This window comes from Artibeus jamaicensis, unplaced genomic scaffold (genome assembly GCF_021234435.1).
Source record: "Artibeus jamaicensis isolate MK-2021 breed Jamaican fruit bat unplaced genomic scaffold, CSHL_Jam_final contig_477, whole genome shotgun sequence".
In the NCBI taxonomy this organism is placed as follows: domain Eukaryota; kingdom Metazoa; phylum Chordata; class Mammalia; order Chiroptera; family Phyllostomidae; genus Artibeus; species Artibeus jamaicensis.
Window position 1 is genome coordinate 7927340 of NW_026521854.1, and position 17081 is coordinate 7944420.

The 17081-nt window shown below is 46.8% G+C and overlaps 1 protein-coding gene across 1 annotated transcript in view; it reads right to left on the minus strand.

Moving 5' to 3' along the window:
• Window positions 1–17081, minus strand: part of NWD1 (NACHT and WD repeat domain containing 1) — a 37546-nt gene that overhangs the window by 2251 nt on the left and 18214 nt on the right. The window contains exons 8-14 of the mRNA XM_037142134.2: window positions 15590–15798; window positions 14024–14290; window positions 8956–9046; window positions 6517–6671; window positions 5053–5329; window positions 2982–3532; window positions 300–405 (exon numbers count right to left, since the gene is read on the minus strand). Of these exons, the coding sequence (XP_036998029.2) occupies window positions 300–405; window positions 2982–3532; window positions 5053–5329; window positions 6517–6671; window positions 8956–9046; window positions 14024–14290; window positions 15590–15798 (1656 nt within the window). The remainder of the gene's footprint in view (window positions 1–299; window positions 406–2981; window positions 3533–5052; window positions 5330–6516; window positions 6672–8955; window positions 9047–14023; window positions 14291–15589; window positions 15799–17081) is intronic.

Genomic DNA, 17081 nt, shown 5'->3' on the forward strand with positions numbered 1-17081 from the left:
CCAGATCTAAGTTCGATCCTGTTCTCATATCAAAATGACTTGCCCTGACCAGTGCTGCTCAGTTGGTTGGAGTATCATCATCCTGCAAAGTGAAATGTTGCCAGTTCAATTCCTGGTCAAGGGTGCAAGTCTGGGCTGTGGGTTTGGTCCCCAGTCAAGAGCATTATGAGAGGCAACCAACTGATGTTTCTCTCTCACATCAATGTTTCTCTCCCTCTATTACTCCCTTCCTTCCCCTCTCTCTAAAATAAATAAATAAACAAAGTCTTAAAAAGAGAAAAAGAAAAAAAACGACTCACCGTCCAGCACGCTCCAGACAATCACAGACCGATCCCTCAAGCCCGCGTACACGTACTTGTCATCCTTGGAGAAGCAAGCACATTGGACTCCTCGGCAGTACGTGTTCTGTGGAAACAGACAATGTCACCCTGACTTCAGACAGAGAGACACACGGGACAGCAGCCCCGGGCCGGGTGTAGGAAGCCAGACCTGTGAGCACCCCACGGGGGACGGATCGAGTGAGAACCCGGACAGTCAGGCAGCATCAGCGTTTGGGGGTCAAAACACACCTTCACCGAGACTGGGCTGAGAGTTTTAGAGATCCCTGCTTGGCATTGGATGCAAGCCCTAGAAGAAATTCTAGGGTTTGCATCTTAAGTGACCTCAGTTACACAGGTATTAGCTATCGTTGTCTTTAATTAAAAGCTCTGTGCTAAATGCAATATGGGATCCTGGCTTGGATCCTGGAGCAGAAAAAGGGAATTTGTCAAAAACGTACAATCCCAATGAAGTTGATAATTCAGTTAATAATAGTGTTCCCGTGTTAATCTCCCAGTTTTCACAAACACATTCTTGTTATATGAAACATTAACATCAAGGGAAGCCAGGTGAGTAAATGGGCTGTACGTCTAAGCTTTTCTGCGATTCTAAAGTCATTCCAACACTATGTTCATTTAGAAACAAGACAGAAATCGAGGGGTATTTAACTGCAGCGGTGGCATTTCCCATCTCAACAAGGCAACACGTTCCTTACATCCCGGCCTTGTGGTGGCTGCATGAAGGTGAGTACGTAAGTCAGGTGGGACAAAGGCTTTTTAAGATGACACTACTCATACTCTGCTCTCCTAGTACAAGATCACCTCCCTGTGTTTGTTAACAGTTTTCACATCTTGCAACCTAAAGTATGGACTTCGTTCCCCATCTATAAAACTGGAATAATAACCCCAAAGGTACAAGATCATCATTAGGGTTAAATGACAAAATATTTTAATATGTATATTTTTATATAATGTATATATAATATAATATACAATGTAGTTCTTAATAATATGGACAGGAAATTTATAATAGCTCTTGGAGATGGGCAGTGGGGACCCTGAGACACTTTGTATATATAAAGGAGTCACCAATGCCCTCTTCAGAGCCTTTGCAGCTACTGTTCCTTCTGCCTGGAATGCTATTCCACAGGACTTATTTGACTTACTTGGCTGCTCAAATAGCAGCCCTTGCTACTCTCTACCCCCTTGACATTGCCCTATATTTTCTTACACACCCATCTTTCCCCAACCCATCACATACTTGCTGCCTTATTTTTATTTCATGGACATTTATGGAGTCCTGAGGCTATGTTGGAGCTCCCCTAAGGACAGGGACACACAAAATGAGCAACACAAAAACTTCTGCCCACACAGAGCTCAGTGTCTCCCCGCCTAGAGCAAGGCTCCAGGCGCAGGGCGGTTGGTGTTTGCCCTGGTCTCAGCTGCTTCCTTACGGCTAGAAGGAAGCCCGGAGGTGTACAGTTAGATCGGCACACAGTTTTGATTTGAATTAGCCCTATTCTGATATTGAGCTTTCAGACATTTTGTAGACATTCTTTCACCTGGCAATTTACCAGAAACGTGCCCAGGCCGGGCACTGCGGAGTGAGAGATAAACTCCTGCATCAGAAAAGTTCGCCTCTCTGAGCAAAGGTGTCTCTTGGCGATGAGCCACCCTGGGGCACGTCTTACTCAACTCTTCTGCTGTTTGGTGTTAATAGCAGTCTACTTTCACTTGCTTCAGTTTAAAACCGTTTCCTATTTTGTTCTCCGTCTTTTGTTTATAGAAATAGACATTGTGGGAAGCTGCATTTCATGTTTAAAAAAATGTGAGAGGACAAATCAGACTTACTATGTATGTAAGATTAATTTCCTAACAGGAAAGGTACAGTCCCAAATAGCAAAAGTCAGGCCAGGAAAAACATGTAGTCTTTTTTTTTAAATGTGTAGCTGGTCTTTTGTCTGTGTTTGTTTTATTCCACTGGAATAAATGTGTCCTTGCTATCAATGCAAGGCATTTTTTCCTAACTAAACTGTAGATACGGACTTCACAATATCATTCAACAATAAAAAGTCATTAACCTCTAAGGAAAAAAAAAAAGGAGCGGCCGCAGCCTGGTGTAGCCCGTGCGGTCAAAGCTGGCGAGTGAGAGGGTGACAGAGCCCGGGTTCAGGAGAGGGAGGCGAGGCTACGCCAGCGTAGGATTTGATCCTCTCTTGATTTTATTTTATTTTTTAAAAGACTTTACTTATTTTTTTTAGAGAGAAGGGAGGGAGAGAAACATTAACATGTGGTTGCCTCTCACACGCCCCCTACTGGGGACCTGACCTGGCCCGCAACCCAGGCATGTGCCCTGAGTGGGAATCGAACCAGCTACCCTTTGGTTCACAGGCTAGTGCTCAGTCCACTGAGCCACACCAGCCAGGGCTGATCCTGTCTTGATTTTAAGTGTTGATGTTTTTGTTCTTCATGGATCTTTTGCATTTGTTGTGATTTCTCTAGACTGCTGAGTTTTTGAGCACCCCCTTTAACTCTGCTCTTGAGGTGAGCGCCTCACTTCCCCGAGCCTACTCCTGACCTTGGTCAATGGCAGGTGGTGTGTGCACTTAATAAATGACCCGCATCATCAGTTTTCTGATGCCTGGACCTAGCATGGCCACACACCGTGTAACTCATCTCAAATTTCCACTTGCAGGCCTGCAGGTCCCAGAGACACAGTAGGGCTTCCTCGGACCCGCTGACGGCCAGCTGCTCCTTGTGGCTGACATCCACGCAGGTGACCCGGCTCCCGTGGGCCTCCAGAGGGAACACCTTGGAATTCACACACTCGTAAAGGAAGAGGTCGCCTTTGGTCATGCCGTAAATCACACGGTAGTTGGCCAGAATGGCCACACTGGATATGGTCATAGGCAGCTGGGTATAGAAGGTATAGGTTGGCCCATCAATGACTGGACAGGGGTCCCCACGGTTGATGTCAAACACCAGGACGATGCTGTCGTAAGCGATGGCCAGATGCTCCTCGCCCTTACTCAGGGCCATGCAGTTGACAGCTTTCCGGGCCTCTGGAGGGGGAATGCACATCACGTCCTGCCTGGAATTCAGGGGGAACACCAGGACAATTCCGGAAACGAGGCCAGTGAAAAGGAGCTTGGCCTGCTCGGCGACCTCCAGACACCTGACCTCGTTGGAGGTGTCCAGGGCATCTTGTTCTTCACCTGCCGTGGGGGGAAGACCGCATCAAGAATGGATCAAAGGAATGCTCATTCCCCGGGTTTTCCAATTATGGATAATGCTTTCATTATCCATAAGCTTCAACTTGGCCACTGCAAGTTTCCCTGCTTCCACGCCTACCCCCAACCCACCCAAGGTCATAAAAAGAAACATCGTCTCACCGCCCCACCTGCCAATCTCCGGTGACTTCCATTCCCTCGAGTCACCTCTCCGACCTCATCCCTAACGTCTCCTTTCCACACTTTTGTAAAGGCTGAAGAGTACATACTCTTGCCTCGCACACTGTGAGCTTTCTGTTGCAGCTGTTGAACCCCGCCTTTGTAGTTCCCAAATTGCCACAGATAATAAATAAACAAGAGCGTCTGTCTTGGCCTGCGGGCCGGAGTTTGCAGGCTCCTCTCTCATCCCCCCACCACATTCGCTTTCTTTGCCTCTCGCTTTGCGCCACAACCAGCAAGCAAGCACCTCGAGAGTTGGTCTTGCTGAGCCCGCCCCACCCCAGAGGCCCGCACTAAACAAATGTCTGTCAAATCAATGAATACATGAACTTGAGAATGAATTTCTTTTCTCATATTATTTTATCACAAACAGGAATTTTTATATCCCCATTTCCCCAGTGGGGATTGTCGCAGAGACTGTTGGTAACACGCCAGACCCTTCACTGGCCAGTTCACCCAGGCCCAGGGCTGCGCACTGCACTTGGAAGGGAACCCTCATCTGGACAGGCTTGGGGGCCATGCCCACCCCACCCCGAGGATGATACCCGGCCACTGACCGCCCGATAGAAAATGCAAAAGGCTGGCCTCCTTGCTCTGAGATGGGAAACCCCGGTGAAATTTATGCTCTGGAACTCCTGGTGGGGCCAGGCGGAGCCCCCAGCCCCTGCCTGCTTCCTCACTCCCTCTCAGGCTTCTGCTGGGGGTGCCCCTCTATACACCACTTGTGCACACATCGCGCTCACACACCCTGCTTTCTGGGGAACCTCGACTAAAACAGAGACTGCCAACCAGCTATCAATCGCCTATGCCAGAAATTTACAAAAACCAAATGCTCTTTTCCATCAGCTACTTCCAATTTGACTGGAGTTATGGGGATGATATGGCCTGAATGTTTGTGTCCCTCCCAGATTCATGTGTGGAAGTCCTAACCCTTCATGTGACAGCATTAGAGCTGGGGCCACTGGGAGGTGGTGAGGTCACAAGGGTGGCGACCTCATGATGGGCTGAGTGAACCCGTAAGAGGCGACAGGAGCGCCTGCCCTCCCTGCGCTCTCTCCCGTGTGGGGACACAATGAGAAGATGGCCATCTGCAAACCAGGAGGAGACCCCTCACCAGATCCTTGATCAGCTGACACTTGATCTTGGACTCCCAGACTCCAGAGCCGTGGGAAATCAATGTCTGCTGCCAAGCCCTTGCTGGCGGCGCTCCGTGGCAGCGGCCCGAGCGGACGGATCAGGGCTGCGGTGCTCACTCACACACCTGACCGCGCTTCTGCCATACAAACCTTCTGCCAGGTCCCAAATGGCGACCTTGCTTTTGTCCCCGATTTTGGGGAAGTAGACGTAGCCTCCCTGGTGTGACACGGCAGTGAGGCCGGTGCGGTCCGGAAACGGGGCAGAGGCCCGCGGCTTCCGCGTGAAAGTGAGGTCCCAGATGCTGAAGGAGGAGGACTGCTGCGAGGCAGACGCCACCACGGCCCCGCACCGGACCAGCAGGCTCACGGGGGCCCCGACGCCTTCCAGGATGTCCAGCAGGGTCCCCTGTTCCGACAGACTCCACACCTGAGGATGGGGAGCAGAGGGGCAGAGCTGACTTCTGTAGTTTGAGAATATGATTCAGTTCTTTTGTCCACCCTCGGGCTGAGGTTCAAAGGCTTTCAAGTCTCGCCACCCGCTGAAACACCCCTGCATCTCACCAGTCTACCCCACTGGCAGTTCTCAAAGTGTGTTCCAGGGAACCCTCAGAGGGTACCCCCAGCTCTTTCCGTCAAAGCAAGACTATTTTCATAATAATTCTAAGCCATTATTTGCTTTTTTGATTCTCTTCTTCTCACAAGCAGCCAGTGTTTTCCAGAAGTTAGGGGACATGTCATATGACAGGACAGACAGGAGCATGCCGAATCAAACAGGACCCAGCAGCCCTCTGTGAAGCCAGAGGTGGAAGAGACACTCTCCTCGTGAGTTTTTTGGTTTGTTTCAGAAAATGGAGTTATTGTCATAAAAGTATGTTAACATGTTACGTAAATAAGTTGATGGATCAGTATTTCTGGATTTCCTCATTTTTTAAATTTTTAATGTGGTAATTATCGATAAATACTAAATGCAATGTGGGATTCTGAACTGGATCCTAGAATAGAATAGGAGCACATTTGGGGGAAAGCTGACAGAATTGAAACAAAATCTGAAGATCAGTTAAGAGTGTCATTCCAGTGTTAATGCCTTGCGTCTGACCAAGGGACCGAGGTAATAGCAGGCGTGAGCATTGGGGGAGCTGGGGGAGGAGTGGCTATATATTTGGGGGCTTTCCATGGATGTAAGTCTTCTGTAAATACTAAAATTATACACCAAAAATCAGTCGTTAAAAATATAGAAATCAAATTGCTATGATCCACAAAAGCTCCTGGGGGCGGGGGTCTCAATAATCTTAAAAATGTAAAGATGTCCTGAGAACTTTGAGCTTAACAGGTCTCCACCCCTCCCCCAACCCTGCTCCCCTCTAAGGTCAAAACTCTCCTGGTCTTTCTTCAGGTTTCATGAAATGCCTGCTCCTCTGTTGACTGTATGGGTGGTCTCCACAGGTCTGGCAGTAGGTGCTAGGAGGCCTCTTTTATCCTCCCCATGACCTGCCCTGTTTTGCTCTCATTGGTCTTTGTGGGCTTCTATATTTTGAAGTTCAAGGATCCCTAAAAAATGATACTTGTATTTTGGAGGCAGAAGTCAGGATGACAGGCCCTAGGTCACTCTCTCACCTGAATGAGCGCGTCCCGGGACCCAGTGACAATCAGATTGTTTTCAGGACCAAAAACAGCTGTTTCCACTGTGTCCTCATGTTCAAGGTCAGTGTTTATGAGTCGATGAAACCCCTGCGAGTCGGCCAAGAATATCCGCATATACCTTCCAAAGGCTGTAATGGTGGAGACTGGGGTTACGCCTTTCATTCTTGGAGGATCTTGAGTAGTTCCAATTTAGTCAACAAAGTTTTTTGAGCACCTACTATGTGCCAGTGGAAGGAATACAATGGTGAGCAAGACAGACATGGCCCTCATCCTCACACAGCCCAACAAGGGGTGGGGCGGGGGGCAGGGATGACAGTGATCAATAATCTCCCAGAAAAACAGCAAAGTTATTTATTATCAGAAGACAATGAGTTCTCTGCAGACTGGGACTGCCTGTTTGGGCTGCTCAGAGTATCCCAGAACCCAGCACAAGGCTGGACACAGTAAATATCTTTGAAGGAAGGAAGGAAGAAAGGGGGGGAGGAAGGGAGGGAGGGAGGGAGGGAGGTAGAAAGGGAGGGAGGGAGAAAGGAAAATAAAATGGTTACAATCTGTGACAAGGGCAATGAAGCCAGGGGACTGGGTGCCACAAGGAAATGACACACGGGCACACACGGCAGAGAAGGCGAGGTGAGGACAGAGGCAGTGCCTGGGACGTGGCCACAAGTCAAGGAATCACAAGGCAGAAGCTGGAAGAAGCAAAAAAGGGTTCTTCTCCAGAGCCTGTGGAGGGAGCCAGTCCTACTAACTCTGATTTCAGACTTTCGGCTTCCAGAAACAACAGTGGGAGAAAAACTGGCCAGGCTCCTCCTTCTCATGGGATGCTGGGAAGAGCCACACTTGACACCCAATTGTAACAAGTCTTTAGGTCACTGAGCTCCTCAATGGCTGTGGCCTCTGTCCTGATTGCATTTTGTGCCTCTAAGTTTGTTTTTCTTTTTCTCCTTTCAATCCTATTTGCTGTGCTGCGTTCTACACATACTTTAGCCACCTGACATTCTTTTGGAAACAGGATAGAGGGTATGTATCAATCCATTGCCCATCACTCGACCTCAGAGGCTAAGTGTTTATCAGCCCTGCACTCTCCAATGGGGTCGCACGAGGCTGTAAACGTGGCTGGTCCAAACTGAGATAAGCTGTACGTGTGAAGTACACACCAGGTTTCAAATTTAAAAAATAACGTTGAATGTTAACGATATTTATATTGACTTCACATTGAACTTTTGGATTAAATACGACATATTAGTAACACGAAGGCCACCTGTTTCTTTTCCCCTTTTTACATAAGCGCGTGAGGACATTCTCGGTCGTAAACACGGCTCGCGTCTGTGCTTTGCATTACTGGACAGCACTGGCCTGCAGTGTCTCCGACCCTGGAAATGGTTTTGCAGAAAGCCAGGCTGGTTTTAGGGCAGAGAAATACTCTGTGTGAGGCTATAATGATGGGTCCATGTCATCATCCCTTTGTCCAAACCTCTAGAATGTGCAAAACCAAGGGGGGAACCGTGTAATGTAAACCGTGGGCTCTGGGTGGTGTGTCAGTGTAGGAATATCGGTTACCAGGACACACCACTCTGGTGGGGGTGTTGATTAGGCGGAGGCTGTGCTGTGCGGGTAGTGGGGATATGGGAACTCTGTACCTTCTGCTCAGTTTGGCTGTGAACCTAAAACTACCCTTAAAAAAAATCAGGGTCTGGAGCATATGTTAGTCACCTCCACTTGGAAGCCTTCCCTGACTGCTCAGACTAAAGAAGAAAACCTGTCCCACACTCCATGACCCCTGGTTCTTGCCTTTTCTGTGCCTACCTATGTGTCCATCTTTCCTGCTAGCCCGCAAGCCCCCAAAAGCAGGGGTTGTGTGGACCGGCTCACCCCTGACTGTACCCCATCCTTTCATCCAGCCCCACCCTATCTCCGTGACAGTCTAACCACCCCCACATCAAAGGTAATGAATTAGAAACCGGAAAGGTTAGGAGATGTGCCCAGAACGCAGGTTGGCAAGTGACAGGCTGAGGCCAGAACTGGCCGGCCACCTATGTTTTTGTATGGCCCGTGAGCTAAGAATAGTTTTTACCTTTTTCAATGGTTGAAAAAACTCAAAATAAGATTATTCCATAACACACAGAAATAGTCAGAAATTCAAATTTCAGCATCCACAAAGAAAGATGTACTGTCATGTTGCCACACCCACTTGAAATATCACCTGGGTGGCTTTTGCATTACAAGGGCAGAGTTCAACAGTTGTGACAGAGACCACTGGGTCTGCAAAGCCAAAAGTGTGTACTGTGCAGCCCTTGGCAGAAAAAGTTTGCTGATCACTGGCCTAGGACTCTGCCTTCTCCTCGAGCCCCTCTCCATTCCAACCAAATCCAGAGCTCCCCCCTCCTCACTCCCCAGGGAACAAACGGCTACCTGCGGCGAGAAGGGACTCATCTTCAGAGACTACCAGGAACCCCACAGCTTCCGGAAGCTTCTCCAGCAGGCTGTCTGCTTCGGAGGAAACCTACACAAAGTCAAACATGCCCATGAAGCATTTCCGCAGGATTGAGGGTTCAAGGTCAAGAGCTTCATGCAGGGCTCTGCCACTCACCAGCAATGTGATCCTAAGCAAATTCCTAACCCCATGGGTCCTTCAGTTTCCTCATCTGTTAAATGGGTGATGATATACCAGGATTGCCTCACCGGGGTTATTGTGGACTGAGAAGCCTGTAGATGGTCCCCCAGCCCCACCTGTCAACCCTCCCAAAGTGGCCGGTGTTCTTCCTGTTGACGTTGTTGTTGTTGTTATAACCAATTCCGGGACCCAGAGAACATTCTAGCATTAGTTTTCTGCCCCCAGAGAAGGTCTGGAGAGCTCAGATAAAATCAAAACACAAGGAGGAGGCAGAGGAAGGCAGTTCTCCCCATTCCTGAGTTGCATAAATGAACCGATTTTGTTTGAATCTGAGAGGGAGATTCACTCATTTTCCCTGATTCTCAGCCCCAATCCAGCTACTGAGTTTTGAGTGCCCAACTGCCACGAGGCATGTGCCCAAAGCGGTATGTCCGTTACCTGTAGGGGGTGGGAGGGAGAAGATGGGACACGTGGGCAGCCCAGTAAAGCGAGTCCTTTGCACCAGTTCAAGCCAGGATTTAAAAAAATATTTGTTTAACATTTATTTAACAGGTGCAGAAGCAAGCGAATTTCCTTATGGATGATATTTTTAATATCGTTACTGCTGATATTTTTTAAAAGCAATTCTTTTAAAACTTAAAAACTAAACAATAATACTGTATAAAAAAATTTTAAAAAGAAATATCCAGTATACACAACATACGTCTTTTCACCTTCCCTGTATTTCCTCCTCTTCCCCAGAAGAGACTGTTGTCCATTTGTTAGATAAATGGTCACACGAGCGTCCTTTGCCGCACAATCCATCACAGATGTTCTGCAAGTTGCTCCTTCACTTAACGAGTCTGGAGCAGTGGTTCTCAACTGGGGGGAGGGGTGATTTTGTCTCCTCAGAGGACACTGGGCAATGTGCAGAGACGTTTTTGGTTGCTAAGACCGGGAGATACTTTGCATGGTTCTCAGCAGTTTGATTATGATTGCCAAAATGTAGTGTCCTTTCTTTTGACCTTGCTTGGGACCCTATAAGCTGTTGGACCTTTGGGCTGATGTGTTACATACGTTTTGGGAAATTTTCAACCATTATCTTCAAATATTTCTTCTGCAGCATTCTCTTTTTTGCCTCTATTTCAGAGACTCTAACTGTCCTTTAGATATTTGGCATTGTCCCACTGTTCACAGAGGCCTTTCTCCTTTCCCCCCCTTTCATTTTGTTCACATTTCTGTTTGGATCATTTCCATTTACTTGCTCTTAATTTGCTGATCTTTCTCTGCTGTGACCAGTCTGCTTTTAAACCCATTAAATGAATTCTTCATTTCTGACATTGCCTTTTTATTTCTAGTATTTCCATGTTATTGTCTTCTCTAGTTTTAATTTTTAAAATTTGAAATTCCCATCTGTTCACACACGTTATCCACCCTTTCCACTATTTATCATATACATTTTAAAGGTCTTTGATCATTTAAACATCTGGGTCATTTGTATGTCTGTTTCTATTGACTGTTTTTGCTCTTGACCATGGTCCCACTTTGCTCTTGATTATGGTCCCAATTTCTTGCTTCCTGGTGTGCCATGGTTTTTGTAATATAATGGCTATCGTATGTAAAAGGATTGTAGAGCCTAGTGCCCTGAGAAAAGGGTACCCTGTTGGGTCTCTAGGGTGGAGGGGTCTGAATCAATCTAATTTATACGTCAACTGGGTCTGGGGTGGATTGTACTTTTAGTTAAATTTATTTACCACTGTCTCAAATGTTTTGAGGGTGGTATCAAGACTCTTCCTCTAGCAGTGCTAGTGTCCCAGCACCAACGAGACCCTGCAGACCCCCATGCCTTAAACCCAGCCACCAGTTTCCCGGATCATGGCATCTCTCTCTCTCTACTTTATAGCCTGACCATCAGCTTATTGGGGATGCCAGAGATTGCCTTTCTAGTCCTGGCTGCAACTTTCTGCCCGAATTTATATTTTTCCAGGTATCTGGTTTGGATTGTCCCACAAATAGACATTGAGAATAGTATTCAAGTGCAAGTAGTTTATTTGGGAGTTGATCCCAGGAAACACTGTCAGATGGTGGAGAAATGGGACTGGTAAGGAAAGATAGCCAATAACGTGGCTCATAAAGCGCGTCGATGATATGGGCCAATGGAGCTCAGTCCTGCTCAGATGCTCTGGGAGAGAGTGTAGAACATGCGTCAGGGAGGCCAGGAGCTGGGATTATACCCATTAGCTCCGCCAGTGGTTAGGGGAAGGCTGCTCTCAGGAGCATTAACGCAATGGCCAAATGTGCTGGGGGAGTGGGGGAGTCAGGAAAAAAAAGCCCAGGTGCAGAGTCGGAGGTGTGCAGTAAACAGCTGTAGTGTAAGTGCCTGGCATTAAGTTTTTGATTGCCAAGGCGCCCGTCCCAAAAGACGTCCACCTTGAATAAACGTATTGTGAGCTGTGTGACACAGCTACCAGTGGGTGGCCTAGGTAAGAGACCGCTTGAGTGACCCCACTCCTCCCTTTAAATTCACCGATAAAGCGTGAACTTACGAAACCATAGGTCCCACCCTTAGACTGTAACAAATGCAGAGCCCCAGGCTCCCTCTCTCAGTCTCTGTCTCTCTGTCTCTGTCTCTCTGTCTCTGTCTGTCTGTCTGTCTCTTCTCTCTCCCCTCGACTGTGTGGCCCTTAGGTGTGCTGTGTGCTACGTACCTTCTAGGACTCATGAGTAATAGTACATCTTGTTCTTCAAAGTTCCCCGACAGTTTCTTGCCAAAGTGCATCCTGTGGTCATAAGGACCACAAGGGCCCTGGCTGATGTGGTTCAGTGGACTGAGTGCCAGCCTGTGAACCAAAGGGTCACTGGTTTGATTCCCAGTCAGGGCACATGCCTGGGTTGTGGGCCAGGTGTCCACTTCGGGGCCTACAACAGGCAACGGATAGATGTATCTCTCACACATCGATGTTTCTCTCCCTCTCTTTCTTCCTCCCTTTCTCTAATAATAAATAAATAAAATCTTTTAAAACTAACTAACTGAATAAAGGGGGAGGACAGAGCACTGAGCACGTGTAGGGCCCTGCAGGGAGCACATGGGGAACACCAGCTTGCTGGGTCCCCACCTGAGCAGGAGGACCGGTTAATCTCATGGAAGAGAAGGAAAGGAGGCCCAGGAGGTGATGCCGCTGGCTGCAGCCCACGTACGGCGCCTGAGGAGGCCAAGTGCCATGGCCCAGGCTCACACGTTACTGTCTCTCTCTTTCTCCCTCCCTTCCCTTCTCTTTAAAAGTAAATAAATAAAATCTTTTAAAAAAGAAAAGAAAAGAAACAAAGAGCTGCCCCAGTCGTAATAGAGGCCCCTGGTGGGGGACATGACTGTGGAGGTCCCTTCAAGTGATGTTTGCCCAGGTGAGCACTGTGGCTTTGCTAACCAAGGGCACCATCATCAACAGGCTTGGGACCAACAAAACAGCAGCCTTTAGGAACAGAATAGCCTTCAGAGCTGAGGGGATGTGAATAGGGCATCACTGATGAGTTATGTAGGGAGAAATGTGAGTTAACTAGCACCTTATTTCCAGTTCATTGCAGTGATATCTTACTTGTCAAAAGTCTGAGCAGGCACCCATCTATCCATCCCTTGTCCTGGCTCTGGATGCAGGTGCCACTTCTGCCCCCCGCCCTTCCCCATTTTACTAATGAGGAAACTGGGCTCAAAGAAGGGGCTGAGCTTGCCCAAGAATACAACTAGTTTAGGGCAGAACTTGTATTTTCAAACCTAGCTGTGTCTAACCCCCAAGTTCAAGTTCCGTTCTAGGCTGAAGGATATTGCTGAAGATAAGCACTAAACAGAGAAAGAAGTAACATTAAACATCCAAGAGACCTGATAAAAAGAACCGAGGTTCTCTTTCATTATTGTGTTCGTTGCCTTGATTGCTCGGGGAGTCTATGAGGCCATGAGGTCCAAAAGTGTGGAGCTTTGGGATGATTCTCCAGTGGCCATGTTCCTCCCCACCCCAAATTCTCTCCTCCTCAGCAGAGCATTCAAGACCCTCTGTGACCTGTTTCCATGATGCCTCTCTTTTCCTTAGAATGTCAGGCACATCCTACCTCACCACCATGACATCCTCTATTCCCTCTATCTTTCCCCTTTCATCCTGGAAATCCTTCCTGTTCCAAGGGTGCCTCCCCAGGGGAGCCTTCCCAGATTGCTTCTTCCAGAAGTATTTACTCCTCCCCCCCCCCAATGAAGAACACACTACCTCTGCTGAAAACAGAGCCTGTTCTCCTTAGTGTGGCTATTTGTGATTGGTGAGTTCATCTCCCTCCTTAAGTTGAGTTGTCAAGGGCACAATTGGACTCCTATGCCTTCTACAGCCCCTCTAGAATCTGTTGTGGTGCCCTTGCTTCTCCACCTGTGACCCCTTATATACCTTACTATTGGTGCCCACCCACATCCCCTCAAGGTTCTTTTATATTCCTGGAGGTTGCCTACTGCACACCTGCAACTCTGCGCCTGGATTGGTATTTTTCTGACTCCCCACCCCATCCCACCACCACACTGGGTCCCTGTGTGAGTGCTCCTGGGAGCATCCAACACGGATGGAGCGGGTGGGCAGTACCCAAGCTACTGGCTCCTCTGTGGGGACTGCGCTAAAACCCATTCTTACACTGTCTCCCACGTCATCCCCAGCAGGACTGCGTGCCAGCATTGCCCCTGCTGGTCAGCCCCCAGGAGATGGCCATAGATGTTTCCTGAAATGTGCTGGATTGTGAATCTCTGGGATTAGGAAGTCAAGTGTCATTTAGTAAAACACGGTTTCTCCCAGCTTCCAGGACAGCTGAGCACTTCAGAGCTGAGTAGCGTTGGCCTCATATTCAGTGAAAGTTGCTTACCAAAAAGATGGAGCCCTTGCTGAACCCAATAACCATCCGTCCTGACTTCTGGACTGAGACCCCACAGGTGGGTGTTTCCTCTGTGACACTGGACAAGTGCTGCTTCCCCTGTGCTCTGCCTGTGGCCGAGCTCCACACACTGACCACGCAGCCCTTGGACACCGTCAGCAGAGTGGCCCCCAGCACCGCCGTGCACAGCCAGGGGTCAGAGGCATCTCCCAGGACTTGGAAAACCAGCTCCGCAGTTTCCAGATTCCAAGCACTGACCTAACAGGATGAGAAGGAAGAGAAAACTTGGCAGACGGCCTAGGCTGCAAATTTTCCAGAGTCAAATGCAAAACCTGCTCCTTTTTATAGTTCACGCATTTTATTTCCAACACTTTGCTAGTTCCAAATATAAGGGGGACAGAGAGAGGTGTCCTGAATTGGATGCTGGAAGAGCAAAAGAACATTTGTGGAAAGTCAATGAAATCCAAATAAAGTCTGGATTTAGGTTGATAGAAATGATCACTATTAATGTCTTAGTTTTGACAAATGTAGTCATGTAGGATGTTGACATTGGAGAAAGTTAGATCAAGGGCACGAGGGAACTCTGTAATATCTTTATAACTTTTGCATATATCTAAAATTGCTGCAAAGTAAAAAGTTTTAAAAATAGAGAAAAGCCAGCCATACCATATCTACTGACATTGTATGTCCATTACAAGTAATTACTGATTAAAGCAGTTTCCCTATTTAGCCTCACAAAAGTTATCTTTTTATCAGCAGTAACCATTTAAATAGTAAACATTTGCTCACTAGCTTTACTTCTGGGGTTTGTGTTAAAGAAATAAGGAGAGATACACACAAAAATATATCATGTTATCTCAGTTATTTGAAAGCTCAAAGAACTGTACACAACTTGTATGTCCAACAGGAAGGGATCAGTTAAATAAACAATAGTGGAGCCATGCAAAGGCATCTAATGAAATCACTCAGCAAGCTCTTTTTGAAGATTGTCTAAGCTTATGAGCCAATGAGAAGAGCTTTACAGCCTTGGCTGGTGTGGCTCAGTGCGTTGAGCACTGGCTCGGGAACCAAAGGGTCCCTGATCTGATTCCCAGTCAGGGCACATGCCTGGGTTGTGGGCCAAATCCCCAGTAGGGGGCGTGTGAGAGACAACCACACACTGATGTGTCTCTCCCTCTCCCTCCCTTCTTCTCTCTCTAAAAATAAAGAAATAAATAAAATCTTAAAAAAAACATATAAAAAAGGAAATAGCTTTATAAAACTGCTCATATGGTTTTATCCCAATTTTGTTTTATACACACAGGCATTTGCAAACACACACACATATAGCACATAAACTAACATCATGTAAATGTTAATAGTGGTTATCTTGGAGAGTATCTGTTATTAGTCATTGTTTCTTTACTGTTCTTTCCAAACTTTTCGGATAACAAAGATGATTTCTATAATCATTTTTGAAATCAACATTTCTCTAATATTTAAGCCTGCACCACCCAATAAAAATACAATGCAAGCTACATGTAACTCATAAAAATTTTTATGAGCCACCTTTGTTACCTTTGAGCTAGATGCCAAATACACAATCTTCTTTTCTTCGTCCACATGGAGGCTCCAGACCTGAGATTCAGTGAGATCTTTTGAGCCTCCCTCCCAAATGGTGAATTTCTCCTGGCCAGAGAGCAAGTTCCACAAGCGTAGTGTGCGGTCCTTGGAGGCGGAGATGGCCTGCGTCCCTTTGGCGAACACTTTTACGCACCTGATCTCTCCTGCAGTGGGCCAGGGTGGGGGAGAGCGTGTTAGCTGGGCACACTTTGACCTTCCATTTGGTCGGCCATTTGACCAACCAAAATGCCTGTTGACTTGGAAATTCCCTGGTTTACAAAAAAAAGAGGGGCAGGTAATATGTGGCAAAGCATGTAACAACTGGTGGGGAGTAGATCAACTGCCCAGATGTTGAATCTGTAATAAACAGAGATTATTGAAATAAATAAAAGTTCAACATCATCCAGAGAGTATAAGAAAAGCAAGGTAGAACTACAAGGAGGAGATTCTATGATTTGGGAGAGATATTATCTAAGCAAAACATGGAATTTCAAAGAAATAAAAGGAAAAATGAAGCGACTGGATTACATGAAAATGTAAAACTTCAGGAGGGTAAAATGTAACTGAAAGGCATAGGGCAGATTGGGAGACAATGTTTGCAGTTTATAGCAGATGCATGGAGACTCTCCTTAATAAACAAAATGTTCTTACAAATAAGCAAGGAAAATGAAAATAACCTATTCACAAATTGGACAAGGAATATAAACAGGAAATTGACAGAAATACTGCAATAGACAATAAGCTTTAGAAAATGATGCTCAACCTTTTAGTCACCACAAAAATGCAAAATGAAATTCCGATATCATTATTACCCATCATATTGGCAAAAATCTTATAGGCTGATTGTTGGAGGGTTGGCAAAGATATAAGAAATCAGTTATGGTCCTACCTTGCTGATAGAAGTTCAAGTTGATATAAATTTTGTAAGAGGGGATTTAGTACCATTTATCAAAAGTTACGAAGGGCAATCTCTTGGTTTTGGTAATATACTGTCATCATTTAAGATGTTGCCAGTCGGGTGAATGAAGGGTGAGCACCCAGGAGCTCTCTGCACCGGTTCAGTGGCAACCTCACGTGGGTCTACACGTACCCAATGGTGATGTTCCAAGGTCAATGGCTAAGAAAAAGAGGACTGAAGAAAAAGCGTGCGTACAATTTGACTCAGAAATTCTACTTCTAGAAATGTCTTACAGAAATAATAGCATAACTGTGTGAAGTTCTAGAAGCACTTTAATTGCATATTATTTATATATGAAGAATATTATGCAGGCATTAAAAATAATAAGATGGACCTTGGTCAGGCGGCTTAGTTGGTTGGAGCATCGACCCATAAACCAAAAGGCCGAGGGTTCAAACCCCAGTCAGGGTACATACAATACCTAGGTTGCCTGTTTGATCTCTGGTCAGGGCTTGTACAGGAGGCAACCAATCAATGTTTCTCTCTCAC